The sequence below is a fragment of the Sphaerodactylus townsendi genome, linkage group LG16, assembly GCF_021028975.2.
Source record: "Sphaerodactylus townsendi isolate TG3544 linkage group LG16, MPM_Stown_v2.3, whole genome shotgun sequence".
Taxonomy (NCBI): Eukaryota; Metazoa; Chordata; class Lepidosauria; order Squamata; family Sphaerodactylidae; genus Sphaerodactylus; species Sphaerodactylus townsendi.
This window is the reverse complement of record NC_059440.1, coordinates 29,042,777-29,065,960: the sequence shown is the minus strand read 5'-3', so window position 1 is coordinate 29,065,960 and position 23,184 is coordinate 29,042,777. Positions and strand designations below refer to the sequence as shown.

The 23,184-nt window shown below is 57.9% G+C and overlaps 2 protein-coding genes across 6 annotated transcripts in view; both read left to right on the top strand.

The window, feature by feature from the left end:
- The first annotated feature begins 1,083 nt into the window (after window positions 1–1,083).
- NECAP2 (NECAP endocytosis associated 2) lies at window positions 1,084–8,192 on the top strand. Its single transcript, XM_048519225.1, has 8 exons — window positions 1,084–1,556; window positions 3,655–3,755; window positions 4,146–4,250; window positions 5,158–5,239; window positions 5,621–5,729; window positions 5,922–6,090; window positions 6,704–6,788; window positions 7,054–8,192. The coding sequence occupies exons 1-8, from the start codon at window positions 1,465–1,467 to the stop codon at window positions 7,100–7,102; spliced, it is 792 nt and encodes a 263-aa protein (XP_048375182.1). The 5' UTR covers window positions 1,084–1,464; the 3' UTR covers window positions 7,103–8,192.
- Window positions 8,193–8,600: 408 nt separating this feature from the next.
- Window positions 8,601–23,184, top strand: part of CROCC (ciliary rootlet coiled-coil, rootletin) — a 35,455-nt gene continuing 20,871 nt past the window's right edge. For 3 of the 5 annotated variants that reach the window (XM_048519219.1, XM_048519222.1, XM_048519218.1), the window contains exons 1-11: window positions 9,118–9,240; window positions 11,685–11,833; window positions 17,725–17,910; window positions 18,268–18,360; window positions 18,806–18,909; window positions 19,470–19,635; window positions 19,875–19,981; window positions 20,543–20,770; window positions 21,500–21,596; window positions 22,232–22,339; window positions 22,474–22,704. In XM_048519219.1, coding sequence (XP_048375176.1) covers window positions 9,153–9,240; window positions 11,685–11,833; window positions 17,725–17,910; window positions 18,268–18,360; window positions 18,806–18,909; window positions 19,470–19,635; window positions 19,875–19,981; window positions 20,543–20,770; window positions 21,500–21,596; window positions 22,232–22,339; window positions 22,474–22,704 — 1,557 coding nt within the window. In that variant the 5' untranslated portion in view covers window positions 9,118–9,152. Of the gene's footprint in view, window positions 8,753–9,117; window positions 9,241–9,276; window positions 9,528–11,684; window positions 11,834–17,724; window positions 17,911–18,267; window positions 18,361–18,805; window positions 18,910–19,469; window positions 19,636–19,874; window positions 19,982–20,542; window positions 20,771–21,499; window positions 21,597–22,231; window positions 22,340–22,473; window positions 22,705–23,184 lie in introns of those variants that run through there. The other 2 variants (XM_048519223.1, XM_048519224.1) reach the window with 2 other exon arrangements.

Sequence of the window (23,184 nt, the reverse complement as noted above, 5' to 3'; positions counted from 1 at the left end):
GAAAATCTGCTTTGAAAACCAACAGGCAGCCTTGGAGTAGAAAGAGCACCGATTTTCCCTGGGGCAGCCACTACAAAGCCCTGTGCCGTCTGAATGGCTTCAGTGGGGCAAACAACAAACTTGTCACTCACATGCAAATGGAGGAGCAGAAAGCCCTACCAGCACAAATACTCCTCCTCTGTGGCTCTAAGTTTTGGAAGCTAATTAGAGCCTCCAGCTTTGGGTGCAGTGAACCTGAGCAGGGGGGGAGGAGAGCCGATGTGTTCCTGTCTGTTGGTGAGCTCCCTGGGAGCATTGCATGGCCTCTGCATTGCATGGTCTACAGTGGTCTGAGCAGGGCTGGTTGGTAGGCCTCATGCCTGGCTTCTTCAGGTTGTCTGTGGCAGAAGCTTTAATTGATAGCCCATGTTATATTTTAGATTGTTGTTGCCAGGGAGTGGGCAACATTCATTGCTCACCTGGAGTAACTTCACTTGCTGCCTGCCAAGGCCCTAGCAACGTCAGGACTGGAAGTCCAGGCTTTGCAGGCTACGGGCTGTGGTGCCTGCCAGCTCCAAGAAGGGAGGCAAACGTTTTCCCAACGTTTTCCCAGTACTTAAAAAATGGACTGGTAACCCCACCCGCAATACAATGAACTCAACCACACCTTTGCAAAGCAAGTTCCACCCAAACAGGTAATGATTGGTTCCCCACCCTGGGACATGGACAGTATACCCCACTAAACTTTCCCTTCTCACTGAGAACCAGACTTTTCTCTGGGATACGCCTCTGAAGATGCCGGCCACAGATGCAGGCGAAACGTCAGGAACAAGATCCACCAGACCACGGCCACGCAGCCCCCGGAAAACCCTCCAGACCCAGTTTTGCCAACAGCCCAATCCTAGGGGTGGAGGCGGGCAGGGGGAGTGGGCGCCCTCTGGCTCTCTCGCGGCAGGCCTGCTCCCCGGGACCTTCGCGCCTGACGCTTCTGCAGGGCCTCGCTCTGATTCGGCGTCATACCCAGTTCCCAGCGAATGGGGGTGCGAGGAGGGAGGAGCGCCACGGGGAGTTCCCCGCACGTGGGCGGGGTTCCTGGCGCTGCAGTCGCCAACGGCCGCATGTTGGGGGCATCTCAACGGTTACCCCCAGGCCGTCACCTGGCACCGACCTCCTCTAAGACGAAGGAGAGGCCCCGCCGCCGCCGCCGCCGCCGCCCCCCTCCCGCCGAGCCCTGCTGCCCCGGGGACGCGTCGTCGGCCGGGTTTCCGGGAGGGCTGCCGGCCTCTCCTCCAGGCCCGAGCCCCCCCCCTCCTCCCTCCCGGGGTGCGAAGGAGCGAGCGACGGAGTTTGGGTCCCCGACGCTCCCCGGAGTCGAAAGCAGGCCGGAAGTGGGTGGCTGATGGGACGCTGCTCGCGCATGCGCGGCACGCACCTACCCCGCCCCCTCCGGGCGGGACCCGGATTTCCGGATCGTCCGGCTCCAAGATGGCGGACAGCGAGTACGAGTCGGTGCTGTGCGTCAAACCGGAAGTGCTGGTCTACCGGCTTCCCCCGCGCTCCTCCAACCGCGGGTACAGGTGGGTAGGGCGCTCTGAGCGTGTGCAGAGTGTGCCGCCCGAGCCGCTGACGGACCCGCGCTCCGGCTCGTGGCCCCGCGCTTGCCCCCGACCTCCTGCTCCCCAACCGCGGAGAGGAAGGGAAGCGGTTGCCTGAAGGGAGCTGAACTGCCCCTTGGCCCCGACAGCGCTCCCTCTGGGACCCGCTGCCTCGCCGCCGCCGCCCTCGAGAGTCCGCCGAAGCCTCGGGAAGCCCCTCCAGTTGAGTGGGCTGAGAGAAGTCTGCCAGGACCGGCTGGCTTCGTCTGGAAACCCGCCTCTCCCCATTCGCTGTGGCCCGCCCGGGTCTGCCTGCCGCGGTTCGGGGTCTGCAGCTGCTGCCCCCCCCCCCCCAATTTGTGCGTCATCCCATCCGGCATCCCGTCTCACACCCAGAGGCCAACCGGCGTGGAGACCGAGGCCGCCCTGTGCTGATGTCGTCTGCTGGCGTTGGGCCTCGGAGGTTGACTGCTTCTGCACGTGGAGGTTGGCTTTAGTTCCCACGGGCAGCAACCACCGACGGACCTCTCCTCCGCGAGTCTGCCTCATCCCCCTTCAAAGCCGACTGTGTCTGTGGCCGTCACTACATCCTCTGGCAGGAAATGTCACACTTTAATCACTTGCTGTGTAAAAAAGTATTTTGTTCTGTCCAACTTGAGGCTGTTGCCAGTCAGCCTTTGAGTTCAGGTACTTCAGAAGAGAGGAAGGAAGTGATCTGTATGAACCCTCTCCACCGCAGACATAATTGTATCGCCAACTGGACTGTTCTCATTTGTATTTTTCCTAGCTCTGCAGCGTCCTTTTTGACATATGATGGCCAGATCAGCACCTAGTATTCTAAATGAGGCTGCACTGTCGATCAGTACAGGAGCATTAGAATATTGACAGTTTTATTTACATTCACTTTCTTAACAATCCTCAGCATGAAGATAGTTTTAGAGAATCGCCACATTGGTCTGCAGTAGAACAGTTAGACTGAAGTCCCGAAGAAGCCCTTAGATCCTGAAAAGTTTGGTCCCCAAGGTGTTCCTGGCCTCTAATCTAGCTGTTCCCCACCATAAAGTTGGCCTTTCTCACTGCTGCTGAGTCAGGCTATCTGCTATAGCCCCAAGGTCTCGTTCCATCTCATTCACGGCGTGTTCAGACCCCGTCACCATAAAGTTAAAGTTGGGGTTTTTAATCCACGTACATCACCTTGTCTAGACTGAATGTTGTTCACTGGATTGTTGCCCACTCTGCCAATTTGTGGGGAGCCTCCTGGAGCTCTCCAGTCATGCTCGTGTTTTGTATCATCTGCAAACTTGGTCACTTCACTGCTCACCCACAGTTCCAGATCATTGATGAAAAAATTAAGGATAATGGGAGGGGTGGCATGCAGGAGCAGGGAATCCTGTTGCTTAATTCTCCCTTTGAGAAAATGATCCCTTTATTCTAACTCTATGCTTCTGTCATTTAACCAGTTTTCAATTCAAAAGAGGGCGGGTCCCCATCCCATGAGTTCAAAGCTTATCCAGGAATCCTTGGTGAGGCACTTTTGGTTAAAGCCTTTTGAAAGACCACATGTGCGCCATCTACTGGGTCACAGTTGCCTTCTCAAGGAACTTGCCTTTGCAGAAACCGGACTGATTTTCTTTCAGCAGGTTTTGTTCCTCTAGGTGTCCAGTACTTTTAACTTTGATTACAAGTTCTATTGATTTGCCTGGGACAAACAATACATTAATTGCTGTAACTTTCTAGTTAACTTCTGCCCCCCTTTTTAAAAATGAGTGTGATATTTGCTGCTGTACAATGGCTGATTTTAGTGACGAATTACATATACAGCTTAGTAGATCAACAGTCTCACCTTTGAGCTCCCCATGACCTCTCAGGGTGGGCCATCAGGACCTGCAGTTGTTAATTTCCCCAGTGGGCCTGGAATGTCACCTCTCCACCTCACAGATAGTTTTTTAGACTTTCTCCCTGAAAGCAGAGGCGTTGGTGGAGGTGGGAGCCCCACACATTCCCCAGCGTATCCAGTCGCAAACAGTGTTTTGTGCTCCTCTGTCACCTCCCATCTTTCCTCTCCCCTTTCTGCTGCTAGAGCTGCTGAGTGGCAGTTGGACCAGCCAGCGTGGAGTGGCCGGATGCGCATCACCTCCCAGGGGAAGATGGCCTACGTGAAGCTGGAGGACAAGACTTCAGGTACAAGCAGGCCTGGCAGTGCTCTTGGCCTCCCTTGGCCTGGAAGACCGTCCCACATTGGAAGCAGGTGCTTAATGAAGCAGACTTTGGTGGTCAGAAGGGCTGGGCTGGGAGCATCTCTGAAAACCACCTGCTTTTTATGCTGCTCTTGGGGTCTCACTGACCCCGATATTAAAGAACAGGTCCTCTACTCCATCCCCATTAGCTTGTGCATTTTTGAACTCAGAATATCTCTGTGGCTAATCTTCAGCTGCTCTACAGGCCTGGCGAGAATGCTTCTGAGCCTCCATTCCCCTGAGCCCTGGTTGCAGATGTTCGCAAGGAAAGTGGCAGGCCCCTGTGGGTGGAGGGCCAGCCAGCACCACACCTCACACTTCTGCCTCCCCTCAGGAGAACTCTTTGCTCAGGCCCCAGTGGACCAGTTTCCAGGCCTCGCTGTGGAGGGCGTGACAGACTCCAGCAGGTACTTCGTCCTTCGGATCGAGGATGGAAACGGTAAGGGGGCGGCAGCAGCAGTGTGGGTCGCAGTTGTCCCCATCCGGTTGGCTGCAAAGGCTTCAGACCCACAAACTCACAACACCTCATGGCCACCTTCTCTGGGCACAGAGCTTGCCTTCCCGCCTCCTAGGGTGGGGGAAATTCCTGGAGATATGGACCCTGGGAAGGGGAGGCAGCTCAGCAGGGACGTGATGTCCCAGAATGGCCACCTTCTCCAGGCGCATCTGGATCTGTGTTATCTGGGGATCTGCTGTAATTCCAGAAGATCTTTCCCCCTGTCGGGAGGCTGGCAAGGCTGCAGCCACCCCTTTTCCTTCAGTGCTGTTTCCTCTCTGGCCCTGGGGGCAGAGTGCAGGTGATTTGGGTTTCCCAGAACTTTGGGCTGTGGAAGAGGCGTTTGGCTGTGCAGGGACCACTTGGCTACCAAGGGTGGAAACCTCTTCCCTCCCCGAGGCACCTGCTGGATTGGAACGCTAGGGATGTGTCCAGACAGCGCTCTCTGGGGAACCAATCCCAAGGGCCCCTGCCCGTCCTCTGGCGCAGCTCTGCTTGGTGCCCTTTGACAGAGCAACGGAGCAGGGCCAGTGGCAGGGCTTGGCCTTCAGTTCCCCCCTGCTCCGATGGTGGTCTGAGGCCTTGATCCACGGCCAGCCCCTCTGGGGAAGGGGGGGTGCTTCTGCCCACTCCTGCGGTCCAGCCCCCAGAGGGAAGTAACGGACTTTTGCTCTAACAGCTGCCTGACATGAGCTGGCCTCGTGGGATACCAGTTCACAAGGCAGCCGGTCCCAGCAGCAGAGGCCAGGTCACCTTTGTGTGGCATGTCACGCAGGAGTGGCGCAGCCAAGCCTCTTGGAGAAGGCGACTGGCAGTGACGTTGCTCATTGTGTCTGGTTTTCTGTTTCAGGACGTCGGGCGTTCATCGGCCTTGGCTTTGTTGACCGAGGCGATTCCTTTGACTTCAACGTTGCGCTCCAAGACCACTTCAAGTGAGCTCTCGCCCTCCCTGGCCTCGTTGCTCTGGGCACACCGCAGCCCGGCTCTTTGCTCGGCACACAGAATCCGTGCCAAAGCAGCGGCCGGAGACTGGAGCGGGTTTCTGCTCACTCCTCCGTTGTCGCCTCTGAGAGCACAGGGTGTGTAGTGCCAGCTTAGGAGCAGGTGGCAGAAGGGTCTCCTGCCAGTCCCCTTCACCACTCTGCTGTACATCTCGGGAGCAGAGATGGGCGTGGGGTTTCCAGTGGCTCTTGAGCACCTTATCCCTCCCCAGAAATCAAAAGTGGCCCTTCTGAGTCCACAACCTGTTTCAGTCTCTGCCTGCTTCCGCATTCTCTTGTTTCCAGCCCCTCAGTTTCTCTGGTGCTTTGCAGGTGGGTGAAACAGCAGAGCGAGCTCGCAAAACAAGCCCAGAGTCCAGAACAGGGGCCAAAGTTGGACTTGGGCTTCAAGGAAGGACAGACCATCAAGCTCAACATAGCGGTGAGGGCTTTGCTGCCGCCTCGGGGGTGAATGGGAGGCAAAGGGTGCGCGGGCAGCCATGTTTGGCCAGCCCTTCCCTGTCCCCTGAAGGTTGTGGGCCGCCCCTCCCCCCCGGGCCCATGGCTGGATGGGGGCAGATGCCTCTGTGTAGTAGTTGGAAATGTGAGCGGGAATGCTTTTAACTCTCTTTAGAACATGAAGAAGAAGGAGGGTGCGCTGGGGAGCAAATCACGCACAGGAAGCTTGGGGGGCCCCAGTCTGATTCCCCCCCCTCCAGGAGGAAGGGGCTCTTTCATTCCTCTGCCCGAGAAGCAAACATCGTCCCATCCAGCAGAGTCCCCAGCAGGTGCCCCTGAAGCAGGTCTGTGCATCTGGTCCAGCTTCCCAAGCAGAAGGGGCAAATGATTCTTCGGGGCTGAGCTGCTTCAAGAGGACTCTGGGTGCAACGGGGTGATGCTCTTTTGGGGTGCAGCGGCATGAGCAGTGATTTGGAGGCTGTGTTCAGGGGCTCCCGGGAAGGGCGGGTCCATGTGCCTGCGGAGCCTCACTGCTGGGGCGTGCTCTGTGTCCTGGGGAGTGCTCTTGATTTGACGGCTGCAACTAGCCGGGGCCAACCACAGAGCGACGCCACTGGCGTTTACTGCAGGGAGGCTGAAGGAGCTGCAGGGGGTGTTGCCAGCGAATCCCAGACGTGTGCCTTCAGGGCCAAGCTAGGCGGTCTGTTGGATAGCCATTCCGCCCGCGTACTGGGAAACAAAGCTGCTGCCCCCCCCCCCCCAGATCACAACTGGACCAGTAGGGAGCATTGGTCTGAGACGCATACACACACACGCACCCCCGACCAGGAGAACGCCAGAAGCTGCCCTTTCTCTTCCTCATACAAGCTGGCTGTTTCCACAAAGCTGCAACTGTTCTGGTGGGGCCTGTGTTACCCTCACACCTCAGCTGATCCCTCCTCCTGTCTTTCAACACAGAGGCCTCCACAGCTTGGCCGCAGTGCCAGATGCTTACAGCTGAAGCCACTGCTGAGATCTGGGGAGACTTTGCTCAGGCTTCCGGGTGAGGAATCTGTTGCGAGAGCTGCGTTTGTGCCCGTTTGGCCCGTCCTGGTCTGCTACTGTGTCCCTCTGTGGGTCTCTTTGGGTCTGCCTGTGCCAGAAGGCAGGAGTGTGAAACACGCAGGCAGGAAGCGCCTGCTCGGAGGGAAGCAGGTCTCTGAATCCTGCTTTTCTGTAACACCCAGTAAAACATGTGGGGATCTCCCCCCCCCCCAACAGAGGTGGCATTTCTGCTCTGATTTCTTGTCTTCTCTGCTTCTTCCCAGGTCTGCTCCTGCCCCTCCTCAGCAGAGTAGAAGCTGGGTGCAGTTCTGAGCCAGGGCGAGCTCCACTCTCCCCACTCCAGGTGACGGAAGGCCAGCCTTTTGCTTTTCTCTTCTGCACGGAAGGCCAAGAGGAGCCCCCCTCTGGGCCTGTTCCAAGGGCTCCGTTTGCAACGTTTTCCAGCACGTGCCTTGGGCAGAATGAAGAGGAAGAGTTCCGTAGCTACCCTCCCTCCCTCCCTCCCTCCCCAGCGTCAAGCGTGGGGGATTCTTTTCCACAGCCTGTAATTGCTGAAGGGGACTTTTTCCTGCACTCAGATCACAGTGGATGGATCCAAAGGGCCTTGAAAGGGCAGCAAAAGAGATCTCAGGGGAAGCCCTTCTGCCTTTCTCCCCCAGGGCAGAGAGTGGGGAGTCCCACCCCAGAGGTCTGGGGCTCTCTGGCCAAGTCCCTCCTGCAGGCTGGCCGCCACGTTCTCCAGGGGGAGGGACAGTGCTCGCTGGCACGCTGCTAGATTTGCTTCTCCCACACTCTGCAGCGCAGCCTGCATCTCTGTCCCCTTGGATCAGAGCAGCCCAGGCCCACCTTGGTTCCTCCCGAAGCACATTTGCACAGCAACTGGCTTGACTCCTCCGTCCCCAGAGTTCTGGACTCTGAGGCAGAAGCGGGTGGGAAGGGGGCGGTCTTTCATCTGAGCATGCCTTCACTTGTGGGGTAGTGGTAGGGGGGCGGGGGGAGGCTGGAAGGTGGTTGGGTGGCTGCCATCCCTGAAAGATAGCCCCCCCCACCCAGATTGTCTTGTGAAGAGCCTTCCTCCCACCCCCTGCCTTCCCTCCACTTTAACATTCCTTATTGTTCTGCCGTAAATACCCCGCCCCGTGCCCCCAAGCCTTTGGTTCCCCAAGAGCTCCTGGTCTGGCGGCCTGTGCGGTCTAGATGTCCTGAAGGACCAGTCTGTTTGGGAGATTGTGGTTAAGGAACTGTACTTGAATTATCTTTTAAATATACACGAATGCATCTATATTCTTACCTATTTATACTGAGGCGAAAGCCTCTTTCTCAGAAAGTTCTATTTTGCATCTCTGCAGAGTATCTCCTGTTTTTAAACAACTGATTCCTAATTAAAGCAATTCCTGGAAAACTTGTTTTGGTTTGCTTTGGGGGAGGAGGGGGCACAGCTCAGCCAAGGGGGGGAAATGGAGGGTCTCACTTTCTGCATGGCTGGGAGGAGGAGGGGGGGCTGCGCAAAGGAAAGCGGGGAAGGGGGCTCCTGTTTTCCTGCCCAAGAGCCTCCCTTCTTTCCTAGCAGCCTGGCAATGCCTCGAGAGCCAGCTGCCTTGGCCTGCGCCCTGACCCGGCTCTGCCTTCGGGCTGTGAGGAGTCCTCCGCCCCCCAACCCCCCCACCCAGGCAGCCGAGGCCTCCGCGCCCGGCCCTCCCCGCCGTGGAGTCCGCTCGCCCTGCAGACAGAGACAGCGCGGGCTCCTTCCCGGGCCGGCCGGCGAGGAAGCGTCCAGGCGGGGAGGTGGCCAGAGGGGCGTGATCGGGGCCCGGGCCGGCCCCCTCCGGCCAAGGGCCAGCCTTCCTCGCCTGCCCCCGCCAGGCAGCGCTATGGCAACGGGAGCGGAGCGGGAGGCCACCAACGGCCGGCGACCCGGGGTAGCAGCGCGCCGCTGAGCCACCGGAGCCAGAGCGGCAGCAGGTGACTGGGCGGGCGGGCGGTGCCTTCTGCACGTGCTCAGAGGCTCCGGAGCGGAGGCGCGCTTGGCCCGGGCCCGTTCTGCCGCGCCCGGCGCGCCTCGAACCTGGGCGCTGCAGCAGGCAGCCGGCGCCGCGGGGCAGGGTCGGAGGGTAGTGGCCGTAGTCGTGCCTCCGGGCGGGAGTGGGGGTCGCCGCTGGAGCTGGCGCCTGGCGGAGAGCGCGCGCTGAGCCTGCGACCCTTGCCAGCCCGTGCCGCCGGCCAGCAGATGCGCCTGGGGGGGCCGCTGGAGGGGGAGGGCGATGCGCGCCCCGCCCCGCTATCTGCTACGGTTCCTCCTCCTCCTCCCTGGCGGGGGGGGGGGACGGTCTCTCAGTCCCGCCTGGCTGGCCGGTTCCCGTGCATGAGCAGCCGGGAGCCCGGGCAGTGGGGGTGGGCGCTGGCTGGCTGGCGCCCGGTTTCGCCTTCGGGAGGCTTGGAGGCGGCGGCGGGTGCGTGCTTGCGTGCGTGCGTGCGCGTGTGGAGGAGAAACGGCGGGCCTCCGCTCGCCCCCTGCCTGCTTGCCTGCTGGGCTCGGTCCGCTGGCCTGGAGAGCAGCGGGGGCGGCCCCTGACCGGTTCTCTCTGGGCGTCCGAGGGGGCGTGGCGCGGGCGGGCGGGCTGGTTTGCTGCGGCGCCCGCCCCTCCGCCATCCGCCGCGCGGGAAACCAGGAGGACCCCCGTTGCGGCCACCGCCCCCACCAGGTGGTGTCCCAGGCGGTGGTGACGTTTGGCCAAAGGTGCTGGGTCCACTTTTGTCAGGGCCCAAAGAGAAGCGGCCTCCGGGTTCTCAGGGTGCAGCTTGACCCTGTGCCTGCTGGGGTGTCTGGGTTGCGCGTGTGCGGGGGGGGGTGGTGGTGGTCCTGTCCGCTCTGCAGAACGGGGGTGGCCGCCTGCAGAAACCTGGAGGGAGAAAGATTGTCTGGTTCTTCTGTTGTGGAAGGGGCCAGGTCTGCCGTGCAGCATTTGCTAGGAGTAGCCTGGCGTTTCTGCGTATGCGCGTGTGTTTCCCGCTCCCTGGCAGGCAGTGGAGGGTAGCAGGAGGAAGCCCCTTCCTTCCTTGTGTGCCTCACAGCTGAGGCGCTTTGTTGTTGGTTGGCAGACGCTGGAGAGGACCCTGGCCCTGGTCACTGCGGAGCGAAGGGCCTTTCCCCCCGGGGTTCCTGTGAAGGCTCCCCCCCCCCCCCCCCACACTTGGTTGCCTACCGAATCCAAGAAATCATCACCAAACACCTGACTGAAGGTGATAGGGAAGTGGTTGTTGTGGGAGCTTTCTGGGTTGTGTGGGCGTGGTCTGGTGGATCTTGTTCCTAACATTTCACCTGCGTCTGTGGGAGGCATCTTCAGAGGTGTATCACAGAGAGAAGCGTGTTACATACTGTGTCCAGAAGTGTACATTTTAACACTTGTAACACACATCTCTCTGTGATACACCTCTGAAGATGCTGGCCACAGATGCAGGCAAAATGTTAGGAACAAGATCCACCAGACCATGGCCGCACAGCCTGGAAAGCCCACAACCACCAGTTGAATCTGGCCATGAAAGCCTTCGACCACACAGAGAGAGGGAAGGTCCGGCTGGCCACACAGGAGACTGGGGCAGGTGGGAGCAGGGTTCTCCTGGCTGCCCGGCTTAGACATGCCCTTTCTGGCTGAGGCTGAGGATGGCTCCCACGGAGGAGGGCAGTTCTGGAGGCCCCGGCCAAAGAGGCTTTGGTGGGTGTGGAGACAGAAAGCCCAGGATGCTCGTGCGGTTGAGCTGGGGTGGCAGGGAGCGTCTGAGGCCAGGTCTGGCTCTGTGTATGTGTGGTTGGGGGGTCACACCTGTTTCTGTAAGCAGCCTTGAGCTCCTTCTTTCTATGGGGGGGGGGGGCACAAACCTTTAAACAAAGTAATTCATCCCAAAACTTTTCCACCTGGGGAGTGAGAAACAGCTGAGATCTGGCAGAATGGAGCTTCTCTGCCATGGGCGTTTCCCCATCTAAAGGGTAGGTGGAGGAGCTGGAGTGTGTACAAACCAGCCCATTGCAGGTGACCTGCTCTCTTTCAAGCACTGTGCTTCTGGCACTCGTGAGTGGAAAGACAGCAGGGCGAGTGCCCTAGCCAATATCTTGGTGCCAGTCATTCACAGTTGGCAGGCTTTCGCACAGAAAGGGGAAAGCAAGCGCTAGGCTGCCCTTGGGACAGATGGGTGAGGACGGAGAAGCTACTTGGTGATGCATGTGGCCTGGTGTTGGGTGCGCCACCTTTTTGGGGCAGAGGATTTGGAATCCATTTCCATGGCACTTAAATGGAAAAGGCGGTTGATGGGAGCATTGGGAAATCCAAAATAAGTATGATGCAGAAGACACCACCACCGGGTGAGGGAGCTGTGAAATACGTATCCTAACAAATGGCAAACTGAAATAAAGCCACGACATTAGCAGCATCTTCCCTAATAGCAGCTCCCACAGCTGCTCCCTGGGAGGCGTCCGAATGTCCGTGGACTTTCCATGGCAGGCAGCATATTGTGATAGTTGAGGAGTACATCAAAACAATAGGGGTCCTCCACAGAACATGCAAGGAGAAGATCACTTCATGGACGGGGACACACACACACACACACACACACACACACAATAATAATAAGTGACTCGGGGGGGGGGGTGAGTGGGTGTGCTCCTAATTCTGGCTTCACTGAACTTTCTTGGAATTTTGGAGGTGGGGGGGAAAGATCCATGTTTTTCAAAAAATGATGGTGAATTATTCTCTCCTGTTTCATGACTGTGTCCAGGTGCATTAGACTTGTGGGCCTGGGCTTCCTAGCACGTCCTGGTCCACGTGGCTGAAATGCCTGCTGGGGGGCGAAGTGCACGGCTGCCCTCGAGCTCTGTGTTGCCCTCTTTCCCTCCCTGCAGCCTTCCCTGCCAAGATGTCTGCCTTGCTTTCCCCGCACGAGGAGAACCGCATCTTGCAGCAGGAGCTGTCCCGGGTGGAGGACTTACTGGCACAGAGCCGTGCAGAGCGGGATGAGTTAGCTATCAAGTACAACGCCATCAGCGAAAGGGTGAGAGTGGGTGCTCCTCTGCGGATCTTGTCCACCTCCTTCCCTGGAGTCAGGGCTGTCTCTTTTGGCAATAGTTGCATGAGCCGGGGGCTGTCCAGGAAGAACAGTGAAGTGGTTGCTGCCCAGATGATGCCAGGAGGGAGAAAGGGGAGGGGAGGGTGTTTGGGGAAAGGGGAGGGGGGAGGTTGCACATGGGTCTGTGTTTTGCTTGTGCTCCCCCCCATCAAAAACCACATTCTCTGCTGTCGCCTTGGCATGCCCAGTGAATGAACCTGGAGGGGAAGAGGAAGCCATGAGAGAGAAAGTTCTGCTTCTCGGCGCCTGTTCCCCCAAGCTGTTGCTTCTGGCCGACTTGCAGGGGGTCACTACAGGGGGTCACGGTAAAGCCCCCACCTGCTGCACTAACCACAGTCAACTTCTTCTCTCACCCTACCCTGGGAACTTTGGATCCGCCTCTTCCTTTTCTGGGTTGGGAGCAGAAGTCAGGAGATGGTTTCCGGGCTTCCTCGGCTCGCCTCCCCATTGTGCTATAGCCTTTTCCGTCCACTCTGCTGGAAGAAGTTGAATCCTCACTGCTGTGCCCAAAGAAAGGGACCTACTTGGCAGAACGCATTTGTTCGCTGTTGGTGTGTGTGTGGGGGGGCACACTTTCCTCCCTCTCCTCCTGTGTGTGTGTGTCGTGTGCTTGTACCTGCCACCGCTTCATCACACATTCTGTTCAGCATCCTTCCAGTATGCCACCACTTTTGGGCCCTCAGCCCTCCTCTTGAGAGGCAGGGCTGGCTGGCTGAAGTGTGCCTGCGCCCCCTGTTCTCCCAGGAAAGAATGCAAAGCCCCACTGCCTGAGGGGTGGAGCAGTGGCCGCCAGCTGGGATTGCTTTAAAATGAGACCTGAGGTCCATCAACAGTCCAGGTGTTTAAATGGATCATCTACGATTAGAGGCTTTCGGTTACTGGGGGCACCCGGCTTTTGTGCCTGGCTGTGTGCCCTGGAAATAGGGGGCAGGGCTAAAGGGCCTTGATTCTGGGAGACAGCCCTTCTGTTTCCTCCTTGGTTGCGCCCGGCCATTATTATAGTGGTGCATTTCCATCTCCCCCGCCCCCGCCCCCGTGAAAAAAAGCATGCGCTCGCGATTTCAGTCTGCCAGTGGAGAACAGGATCTTCTGTGGAAAGTCTCCTCTGAGAAGGATCTGAGAGCGTCCCTCAGAGCACCTGTGCTAAGCATCCATGGGCATCGGGGACAGAAAGGCCAGGAGAGGGTGTTTTGGGGAGTGGGGTTGCTTTGCCCTGTGGCACTCCTCTGCCGTTGGCCTTTGCCGGTGGTGGGGGAGGCAGCCTGTCAGGAGGATAAGAAGTCCTTTGGCCAATGGGACTGACTGGAGCTGGCCAAAGTATTGGAGCTGGGGAAATCTTCTTTCAAGACCGGGGGGGGGGGGGCATGCTCACATGCTCCAGTGATCATGACAACCATCAACAGGGAGATGAAAAAGGGCTGCAAGTTTCTATGGCAACAGTTGCCAAGATTATAGTAAACTTCGCTTAGACGCTCCTCTGCCCGTGCCAGATCACCCCTCCAGCCCAAGGTGGCAGATTCTTTAACAATGTGAAAAGGGGCAGCAGCAGACATTGCGTGTTGAGTCCGCTGGGTTCTCTCTTTTTAGACTAGTTCTGCCAGAGTTCTTTTGCGGTGGGGGTGGGGGGGGTAACCTCTGTCCTTTCAAATGGCCTCCGAAGTTAGCAAGGCTTCAGCTGTGGAAACTTGAATAAAAAGTGGAAGGCGTGGTGGGAGGGGGCCAGGTGCTTTCAGACCCAGAAAAGCTCACATGTATTGGTGGGCACAGGAGCCTGAGCGACTCGGCTTCCATTTAACAAAACCCCTCCTCTGTAGGTCCCTTTTCCCCAGAGACATGAAGAAAACCAGGGGAAAGGCTGGCTATGTTTTCCCAGTGGTTTAGGGCCTTGCCCCTGGAAGTCCCTGGCCTCTCCTCGTGAGCCTGGAGAAGCATCTGCCAGGAAGCAGAGTGGCGGAATTGACTGTCCAAAGAGCTCCTCAGATGTGCTGGTCACAGTCTTGATGTGGTTTTGGTGCAGCAAATGCGCAGCCTTCAGTGTGGCTGCAGCCCTCCAGATGCTCCACAGAGGAGAGCATGATGGGGGTGCAGTTGTGGGGCGAGTGGCTTGCCACCCCAGGCAGTTGGCCGGTTCCTCTCTGCTTGCTTTGTGTGAAACAGCTCACAGTCCCTGTCTTCTGCTGAGGCAGAGCCTTGGCGTGTTTTGACTCCTCTGCCTGAGCAAGGCTGCTGTATCGGCTGAAGGACAGCAGATGTTTGGCAAAGCAACGTATGAGGAGGGGCCACCCCCCTCTGAGCCCTGCCAACAACTGGGGAGGCTGCACATGAAGAAGAGAGTGGAACAGGCCAGTGACAGGCGGGTCAGGAGGTCGCCCTGAGCCCAAGCTGATCGACAGGGCTGCTGCCTTCCTGGCGGTGGGGCAGACGGTGGCTTCAGATTGGGGGCTGCCTGTTAGAGGTGGAAGAATACTTCTTTGTCTAGGCAGCGGCTGGCAGGAATGATGCCGAGGCAGGATCTCAGTGGGGCACAGCCTTTGGGTTCTGGCTGAATGGATTCTCCCCCTCCTTTCCCTCTGGTGTCCTCGGTCTTGGCCGGCAGTGATTCTGTAACACGGCTGATGGTGCCGCTGGAGGGGCCCATCACCCAAACAGATGTGGGTGTTCTTTCCTCCATCCCTGCTCTGGAGTAGTTGCTTCCCTTCATGGAGGAGAGGGCCTGGCTCCAGCGGGGGGCGGGGGGGTTCTCAACATCTGGGACCGTGCTGCAGTTTTGAGCTCTGACAAGTCCCACATTCTCCTGCCCAGTGGAATGAAGGCAATGCCCCCCACCTTTCCCTCTGTGTAACTCCTGTCTCTTCCTCCACATGTGGGCCCCAGTGAGTTACTTCAGGCAGGCATGAGACCCAGCCCCTTTGTCAAAGGAGCGTGAGGCCAGCGCCAAGGGCCTTCTTCAGCCTTGGTAAGATCTGGACCAAAGGCCTGGCAAACAGGTGTCCCCAGCCACCCTGGAAATGCAGAGCGTGGGGCCCTGCTGCCTTCCTGACAGCAAGGTTGAAAATGCACACAGGCCGCCTCTGCTTGGCTTTCCCTGAGTTCCGTGTTCCTTCAGGCTGCGCTCTCCACAGACCTTTTCCGTGGGCACCTGCTTTCAGCCCACGTCCCACTCTTTTCTGTGGCGTGGGCTCTCCACATTCCACACTTGATTCTCCTGCCTCTGTGCCTGTAGGTGCCAGCCGCTGGATCCTAGGGCCTCACTGCGTGCCTCTCTCCTCCCTCTGAGCATTTGAAACCCTTTGGCATGTTCCCCGTAACAGGGCCAGAGAGAGGCAGTAAGTCTGTAGTTTGTAGCCAGTCACACCTGTGCATTTGGGACTGGTTTTCTGCTAGCCAGGAGGCCGTGTGGGCGGGGGGTGGATTCCTGTGTCTGTCTGTTCATCCTGCCCTGAGTGTGGCTAGCAAACACAAGTCCTTGCATGCATCCGGGCGAGCGGCTTTCGTTTCTCTCTCACCGGCCTCACCCTGCCTTTTGGTGTGGAAGCTGGAACAGTCCATCTGCTGGAGTGCGGAGGGGCTGAGTGGCCACCAGAGGACGGAGCAGCGTTGGAGGCGGAGTGGGCCAGCAGAGAAGATGGGCCGCATGGGTCTGGTGGTCCAGATGCTTCCTCTGGAGCCAGGAGTCCACTGGCTGCTGCAGCTGGACAAAGGCGGGGCGTTGCTTCTGCCGGGCATCTCAGGGAGAAAGCCTGGCTATACATGAAGGCGGTCTTCCTCATGACCTCCTGCCTTAGTCAGTCGGCTACCAAAGCGGTTTCCACTGCTGTCCCCCCCCCCCTGCATTTTATCCTTGCAGCAATTCGGTGGGGGCTAGGGTTAGGCTGACCCAGGGTCACCCAGCAAGCCCCCGTGGGAGAGTGGGATGGTCAGAGGGTAGAATCTGATCCTGTGACGGCTGCATCACCTTGTTCCTTTAACTGGAGATGTTGGGGGCTGAAAGTTGGACCTCCTGACTGTCCAGCAGGGGCTCTTCCCCTGAGCCAGGGCCCTTTCCCACAGCTCCCCGGTCAGGTGCTTGGAGACTTGAATATCCTCCCTGCTGCCTGGCCGGAAGCCATACTGGGGATTGCGAAGAGCCACATTTGTAGTTTACTCACCCCAAAGAGTCACATGGCTACACTGTGCCTTGCGTACAACCCCAAGCACACAAGATATAATATTTCACTGCAAGGTGGAACCTGTGAGTAACTTGTGGTGGTGAAGGAGAGGCATATGAAGGAGCAGTGCCCCCGGTCATCTCTGCTGGGTCAGGCGGCAGCAGAGGGAGACCGGGAAGTGAAGTTGGCCCTGGAGTGGTCCCACTGTGCCACGAGCCAGCACTGCAGGGCTGCTAAACTCTGTGGGGCCAACAGTGGGCATTTGCTCCCCCCTGCATCGCCCCCTGCCCTGGCTGGAAGCAGCGCAGGGCAGGATTGTTAGTGAGTTGGCAGAAGGTGCCAGGGTGGTTGAGGAGTCTGGGCCAAGCGGCCCCTGAGGTTCGAGGAGAGTTGCTAGGACTTGGCTCTTCGTTCTCTTGGCCACCAGCACTCCAGCAGGAAATGTCCCTGTAATGTCAGTGTCCTGTCTGCCCCTGAGCAGTCTGTGGGTCTTTGCCCCCTTCCAGTGGGGCTGCCAGCTTTCCAGGGTTTTAGATAGAAGCCTTTCCCCTCAACGTCCTGTCGAAGGCTTTCACGGCAGAAATCAACTGTCTGTTGTGGGTTCTCTGGGCTGCGTGGTTGTGGACATTTTGCCCTCATCTGTGTCTGGCATCTTCATGTTTCTCTCTGTGGCACAGTCTTTCCCCTCACCTGATGTGTTCAGTGGCAGATGGCAGACCTGGGACCTTCTGTATAGCAGGTGGACACTCCACTGTGTCCAAAGGATAACTTGTGTTTTGAAATAAAATAAAATCAGTTTACCTTGAAACCATAGTAATGGTGACATTTCCCCCATTTCTGAGGCAACGGCCCACTTCCCAGGAATGTGAAGTGGAGGCCGTTTGCGGTGGGGCTCAGAAAAGCCACCTGGAACTGCCTCTTCACGCAGACGTCCTCCTGTGGAATGGCTCCCCTGAGGTGGTCGGGAAGAGACCCCCTCCCCACTGGCATTTTGCTGAATGTGCAGAACAGAAATGTTCAGGAGGGCATTTTTACGAAGAGATCGGGATGGTAGCTGAACAGAAAACCTCTGCGGTTGGGGGGATGGGATGGGGGGTCGCTTCTATGAAGACCGTGCTTATCCTCCTGGTGCTCCCCCCCCCCCCGCCTTCCTTTCTTTACTGCAACATCCTCTCCCTTCATAGTCCTGTCTCTTCTGCAGGGGGGGCCACTTCGTGGGCAGTCTGTGCAGCCTGACGGCTCTTTCCTTTTGGTCCCTCCAGGCTGGCTGCAGTGTTCACTGGAGGCCCCTGCTGTCTGGCTGCATATTTTGGTGTCTCAGTGAGGAAAGCAGGCCGTCAGTCAAGCCAGTGATCATAGGGATGCGGCCTCTGAGCGGTGGATGGGGGTCTCCCCGCCCTTTCCCTTTCAGGTCCCTGGAAATACTTTCCACAACCCATGGGGCCAGGGAGGGCTATTCCTGCCTTTTTGGTTTTTTTTGCAGCATGTGAGCATGAAAGAGATAGTTTGTTCATAACGAGGGGTGCAGACGGGGAGTAGTTTTTCATTTTCCTGAAGTGATAGGAATGTCTGGATGGATGTGCAGTGCCTTTGGGGCAGAGACCCTTCCATCCCTTCCTCCCCCCACTCCCGCTCCCAGGGGGTTGATCCACCTTTCCTCCTGAGCAGCTGGAGCAGGCGCTGCGCTTGGAGGCGGGGGAGCCCGAAGTACTGGAGAGCCGGGAGTTGGCCCAACACAACATTGAGCTGCGCCGGCGACTGGAGGACGAGCAGGCGGCCTACAAGCGCAAGCTGCAGGCGTACCAGGAGGGGCAGCAGCGGCAGGCACAGCTGGTGCAGAAGCTGCAAGGCAAGGTGAGCCCTTGGCATGGGGGGGGAGGGGGGCGCTGGTCCCGCAGCTGCTCCTGTTATACCTGCTATCCTTCTCGTGTCCTCACAACCACCCTGCGAAGCAACAGTTGCAGGTAGAGGATTGAGGCTCAGGTCCAAAGGGCAAATTCTGAGCAGAGTTTCCAGCATGAGTGTTTCCAGCATCCCGAGAAGCTCAGGGTGCTGCGTCGGGTGAATGCACTGAGGTTTTGGGAAGGCAGGAGCAGGGCGTGGTGTGATGGGTGAGGCGGCCCCGGGAAGCCTCCTGGGGTGAGGAAGCTGGGAAATGTTTGGTGCTTGAGCCTTGCTCGCCAGCTGGCAGACATTTCCTGTCCTCCGTAGGTCCTGCAATATAAGAAGAAATGTGCCGAGTTGGAGCAGCAGTTGGGGGAGAAACCAGCCGAGCTGGAGCAGCGGAGCAGCGTGGCGGCAGTGGTGGGTGGGGCCGACTCTCTGCTTTCCCTTTGGCCCCTTTCCGCTGGGCTCTAATCCTGATGGCTGGCCACTGTAGTCCGAGGGCAGCCAGCAACCCTTAACCCCCCCAACCCCCCCCCACGCACACCCTTCAAAGCATTCCACTTCCCAGGGGTCCTTGGCTGTGACTATTAAGCCACTTCTAATCGGTCCCCTCAGCAGCACTGGACCAACGATTTGGGGCTGGTGTGAGAGAGCATTTCTGAGGGCTGAGTCTGTGGAAGCGGAAGGGAGACTGGGTATGTGGACGGAAGGCACTCTGCTTATGGTCAGAATCACTTCACAGGTTCCAGGGCCTGGGGGGGAGGGGGGATGAAGCCGTGCGTGCCGTGATGGGCATGTGGGGGGTTGCTGGGAACAGGGCCTGGGCTCCTCCTTTAAGCCCCTCTGGCTCCCCCCCCCCCAGGGAGGCTGCCAGGATGTCACGGAGTCCTGCCCGCATCATGAGGGGGACCACAGCAGCGGCGACCTAGACAGTGCTCTCACGCGCTTGGAAGAGGAGCAGCAGAGGTCTGTGATGTGTGGAGCGGGTGGCCGGCCGGGGGGCGGGGTGGGGGGGGGCAGCATCTTGACAAATCTGGGTGGGGGCAACATTTGGTCTCAATGAGGATGTCTTGACCTAAGTGGCATTTGGGGAAGTCAGGCAGAGGAGCTGAATTTGAGCTCCGTGGTCACGTGGCTGCTGAGGTGGGTGTTCTGTGTGGTGGCTGGAAAGATACTTTTCCGATCACAAATGGCCACGTGCTGGAACACGCAGCAGCAGCAGCAGCGGCGGCGGCCTAAAATCCCACCCCCTCAAGAGGCAGCTGAATAAAAGGAGAGGCCGTGTGCTGTAGAAACTAGAATGTTTGCCTAGGACCTGGGGCACCAAGTTCGAATCCTTGCTCTGCCATGGAAGCTCTCTGGGCCAGGCACTCTGCCTCGGCCTTCCTCACAGGATGGTGGTTTTGATGATGAGAGGGAGGAGGAGAGATTCCCCTTTTGCTGCCTGCGGTTCTTTGCCCTTCTGGCATGTTGGCATGTAGTGGTGCCAATGAGACGCTGAACAGATATTGCATCCTGATGCCCAGGAGTGCCAGCCTTGCCCAGGTGAATGCCATGTTGCGGGAACAATTGGAGCATGCCAGCACTGCCAACCAGGCCCTGAGTGAGGACATCTGTAAACTGACAGCGGATTGGTCGAAAGCCCGGGAGGAGCTGGAGCAGCAGGAGGGGGCCTGGCGTCGAGAGGAGGAGGTGTGGTTGGTGGTGGTGGGGGAACGAGGGGCTTCACTTCCCAGGCTGGACACAGACTTTGGCGGTGGGGGGTGGGGGGTGGAAGCCACTCTTTCCTGTACCTTCCACTGTCTCAGCTGGGGCCCAACTTTGGGGTGGGGGTGGGGGTGGGCGGCGTGCTGGGGTTTCCTGACAGGGGCAGATGGGAGCCTTTTGTCTCTCGGAGTGCTGTCTGACGTCCTCCCTGTCTTCCTCCCCAGTCGTTCCACACATACTTCAGCAATGAGCACAGCCGGCTGCTGACCCTTTGGCGCCAGGTGGTGGGTTTTCGGAGACACTTCAGTGAAGCAAAGGCCATGATGGAGAGGTCAGCACTGAAACACCTGAACTGAACCGGGCCCTTCTCCACAAGTGGTGGCGGGGGGGGGGGGGGGGGGGCTCTGAAATGACTTGAAAAGGTTGCTTTGGAGTGGCATATCTACATGCAGGAGATTGTGAGACACCATCCAAGTCACTGGCATTCTGCAGCCGATGCACATGAAGCCAAGTGGGATGTATTTGCCAGACTAATTAATTCTGCTTCCGCTGCCTGAAAAAGGGGCCAGTAAGCCATAGTTGGTGCTAAAGCTGCCCCCCCCCACCACTGGGAATCATGTGAGACACCCCCCTTGTTTGTGTGGATATTGGGCCTCTGCAGTTTCAAGCCCTCCTTTCCAATCAAATGGGGTGGAGGTTCCCTTTATAAAAATGGCTGTCGCAGGATGCTCCATTCAGTCCTCCTCCTGGCTCTTGTTTTGCCTGCGGAATGCCTGGCCTCTTCCTGGGTGCTACTTTGGATGGTGTCAGATTAGTGGGCGCCTTGCTTTGGGAGGGGGGAGTGCAGCCCACCCCTTGCAGGGACCTCATTCTCTTCCCTCCGGCCCTGCAGAGATCTCCTGGAGCTGAATGGCGAGCTGTCCCGGTCCAGCCGCACGGTGCACGCGGCCTGCCTGAACCTGAGCAGCAACCTCCTCCTGTCGGAGAGCAGAGCGAGTGCGGATCTGGAGAGACAGACTCTGCTCACAGCCCAGCTGGAGGAGCAGCTGAAGGATAAAGTCCGTGACATGATCCAGCTGCAAGTCAGGTGTGACGCAGAGAAGGCGGAGCTGAGCAGCAGGTATGTCCTTGGAGGGGGTGGGGGACTGAGGGGGCACCAGAGCCCCCAGTACGGCTGGAGTAAAGATGTGCCAGCAGGCTGAACCAGGCTAGGCCGCTCGGGGCTCTGCTTGACCTGCTTTGCGTGCCAAAGGTTCAGCTGTCAGCCTTTGGGGGCAAGTTCAAAGGGGTCTCTGGCTGCAGGCCTGGGAAGACCTCTGGAAGAGCCACTTGCCCTCCTAGCAGACCAGAGCCTGGTGGGGTGGGCTACTGGGGGCCTAGGAAGGGGCATGCTCTGGGCACCAAGGATCTGCCCTGGAGCGCAAGCAGTTTCAACAAATGATGCTTCTGGTGCTGGGCTGGCAGGAAAGATTTCAGTGTTTGTCTTTGTCCACAAGGTGAGTGTGAAATCTCCATTAAGCTTTTTCGTTTACTTTGTTAATAGCCCATATTTTTTGCAGAGACCCAAGGCAGATTGACACAGTTTATAAAAGAAAGCACGCAATGCCAGGGAATGCAACAGTAGTGCAGTAAAAGCAGGTGGATGCTATGGGAAACAACTAACCCATGCAATGAGAACTGGCCACAAAGTTCACTGGCGTTAGGGTCCGCCCCCACCCCCTTCCCTTTCTAAAGAACACCCTCCTGACCCACTCATTCCCCATCGGTCATGGCAGCAGGAGCAGCGGTGCAGCCTGACCCAGTCCAGGGTGGAGCTCACATGCGTGTTGCTTGTGCATCCCCACTGCAGAGTCAATGAGGTCGTCTCCACCTTGGAGCGCCTGAAAGCCCAGAATGCGGAGAAGGCCAGCACCATCGAGAGGCTCACCCACAAACTGCAGGCTCAGGTGAGCAAGGGGGGGGGTGTTGTGTTGAACCAGGGGGCATCCATTGACAATGCTGGGGGGAAGAATTAGGACTAATAAAAGGAAACACTTCTTCACGCAACGTGTGATTGGTGTTTGGAATATGCTGCCACAGGAGGGGGTGATGGCCACTCACCTGGATAGCTTTAAAAGGGGCTTGGACAGATTTATGGAGGAGAAATCGATCTATGGCTGCCAATCTTGATCCTCCTTGATCTAAGGTTGCAAATGCCTTAACAGTCCAGGTGCTCGGGAGCAGCAGCAGCAGCAGCAGCAGAAGGCCATTGCTTTCACATCCTGCCTGTGAGCTCCCAAAGGCACCTGGTGGGCCATTGCGAGTAGCAGAGAGCTGGACTAGATGGACTCTGGTCTGATCCAGCTGGCTTGTTCTTATGTGTGACCCCCAAGAGACAGGGTTCAGCTGGGGACTGTCCTCTTCGGGGGGGGGGCTAGGAGTGGTAGGCAGCATTCTCCCAGTGCCGACCCTGTGCTTCAGCCTGCCAGTGGGTCACAGTAGACGAGAGACCGGACTGTCTTGGAATGGCTCTCTGGCATGCAAAAGTCCTGGGGGGACAGAGCCCCCACCCCATGTGCTAATCCCATGTGTCTGACCTCAGGACGCTGCTGTACGTGCCCACGAGCAGGCGGCTGGGGAGGCCAGGGAGGTGGAAGCCTTGCGAAGCGAATCAGAGATGCTGCAGCAGACATTACAAGACCTGGCTCAGGTATGGGGCAACAGGAGAGACAGGTAATGATCCTCAGGCCTTGCGGAATGGACCTGCTGGCTCTTTTGAAAGCCCAAGGGGGCGAGTGGGCAGCGCACTGGGGCGCAGACAAGCCCTGTCACCTTCCCCTGTAGGCTGTGCTCTCTGATGCAGACAGTGCCGTTCACCTCCCATCCACTGACCGAACGACCGATGTCTCAGGCAGCGATGCCTCTGGCTTCAGCTTGCCCACCTTGTCCACCAGCCTACGGACACCATCCCCACAGCGTCGATCATTCCGCCACCGTAGCCTCTCCCCAGTCTTCTTGGACTCCACGTTCGTGGCAGTTCGGTCTGCCTTTCACAAGCGCCAGCTGCAGCTGCAGGTGAGGAGAATGGCTGACCTCTGGTGTGTCTGTGGTTGCGGGATGAATGTCTAATTCAAAACAGCGATGGGGAAAAAACATTGTGGGGCGGAAACACACACTTTTCACCCTGTTTCTCTCCCTCCCCCACCACCCCCAGGGACTTTTTCAGTGTTTGGAAATGCTGGAGCCCACCAGGGAAAAGGTCCTGTGACATATTTCCTCTTTTGGAATGAATGAATTGCTTTTCAGAGCAGGAGTTTAGACACCCAGAATGTAGTTTATGAAGTTCTTAATGTGAGGCAATCTGCAGCATTTGAGAATGACCGGATGTCCTGTATGTCCTGCAGGCATTCAACTTATTTTAAACTTTACATTATATGCTGGAAATGCAAGAAAGTTTGCACACAATATACTGTGTGTGATAAAAATACACTTTGTTAGCTAAATACGCTCTTAACCCTGTTAGAATTGTATGAGGCTATTTCTACCCAAAAGATC

Bases quoted from the DNA above. Each gene is read 5' to 3' on its own strand.
- NECAP2 (XM_048519225.1), top strand. From the start codon at position 1,465: ATGGCGGACAGCGAGTACGAGTCGGTGCTGTGCGTCAAACCGGAAGTG. The intron at 1,557-3,654 runs GTGGGTAGGGCG...TTCTGCTGCTAG, and splicing joins TCCTCCAACCGCGGGTACAG to AGCTGCTGAGTGGCAGTTGG. The intron at 6,091-6,703 runs GTCTGTGCATCT...CTTTCAACACAG, and splicing joins AGCAGGTGCCCCTGAAGCAG to AGGCCTCCACAGCTTGGCCG.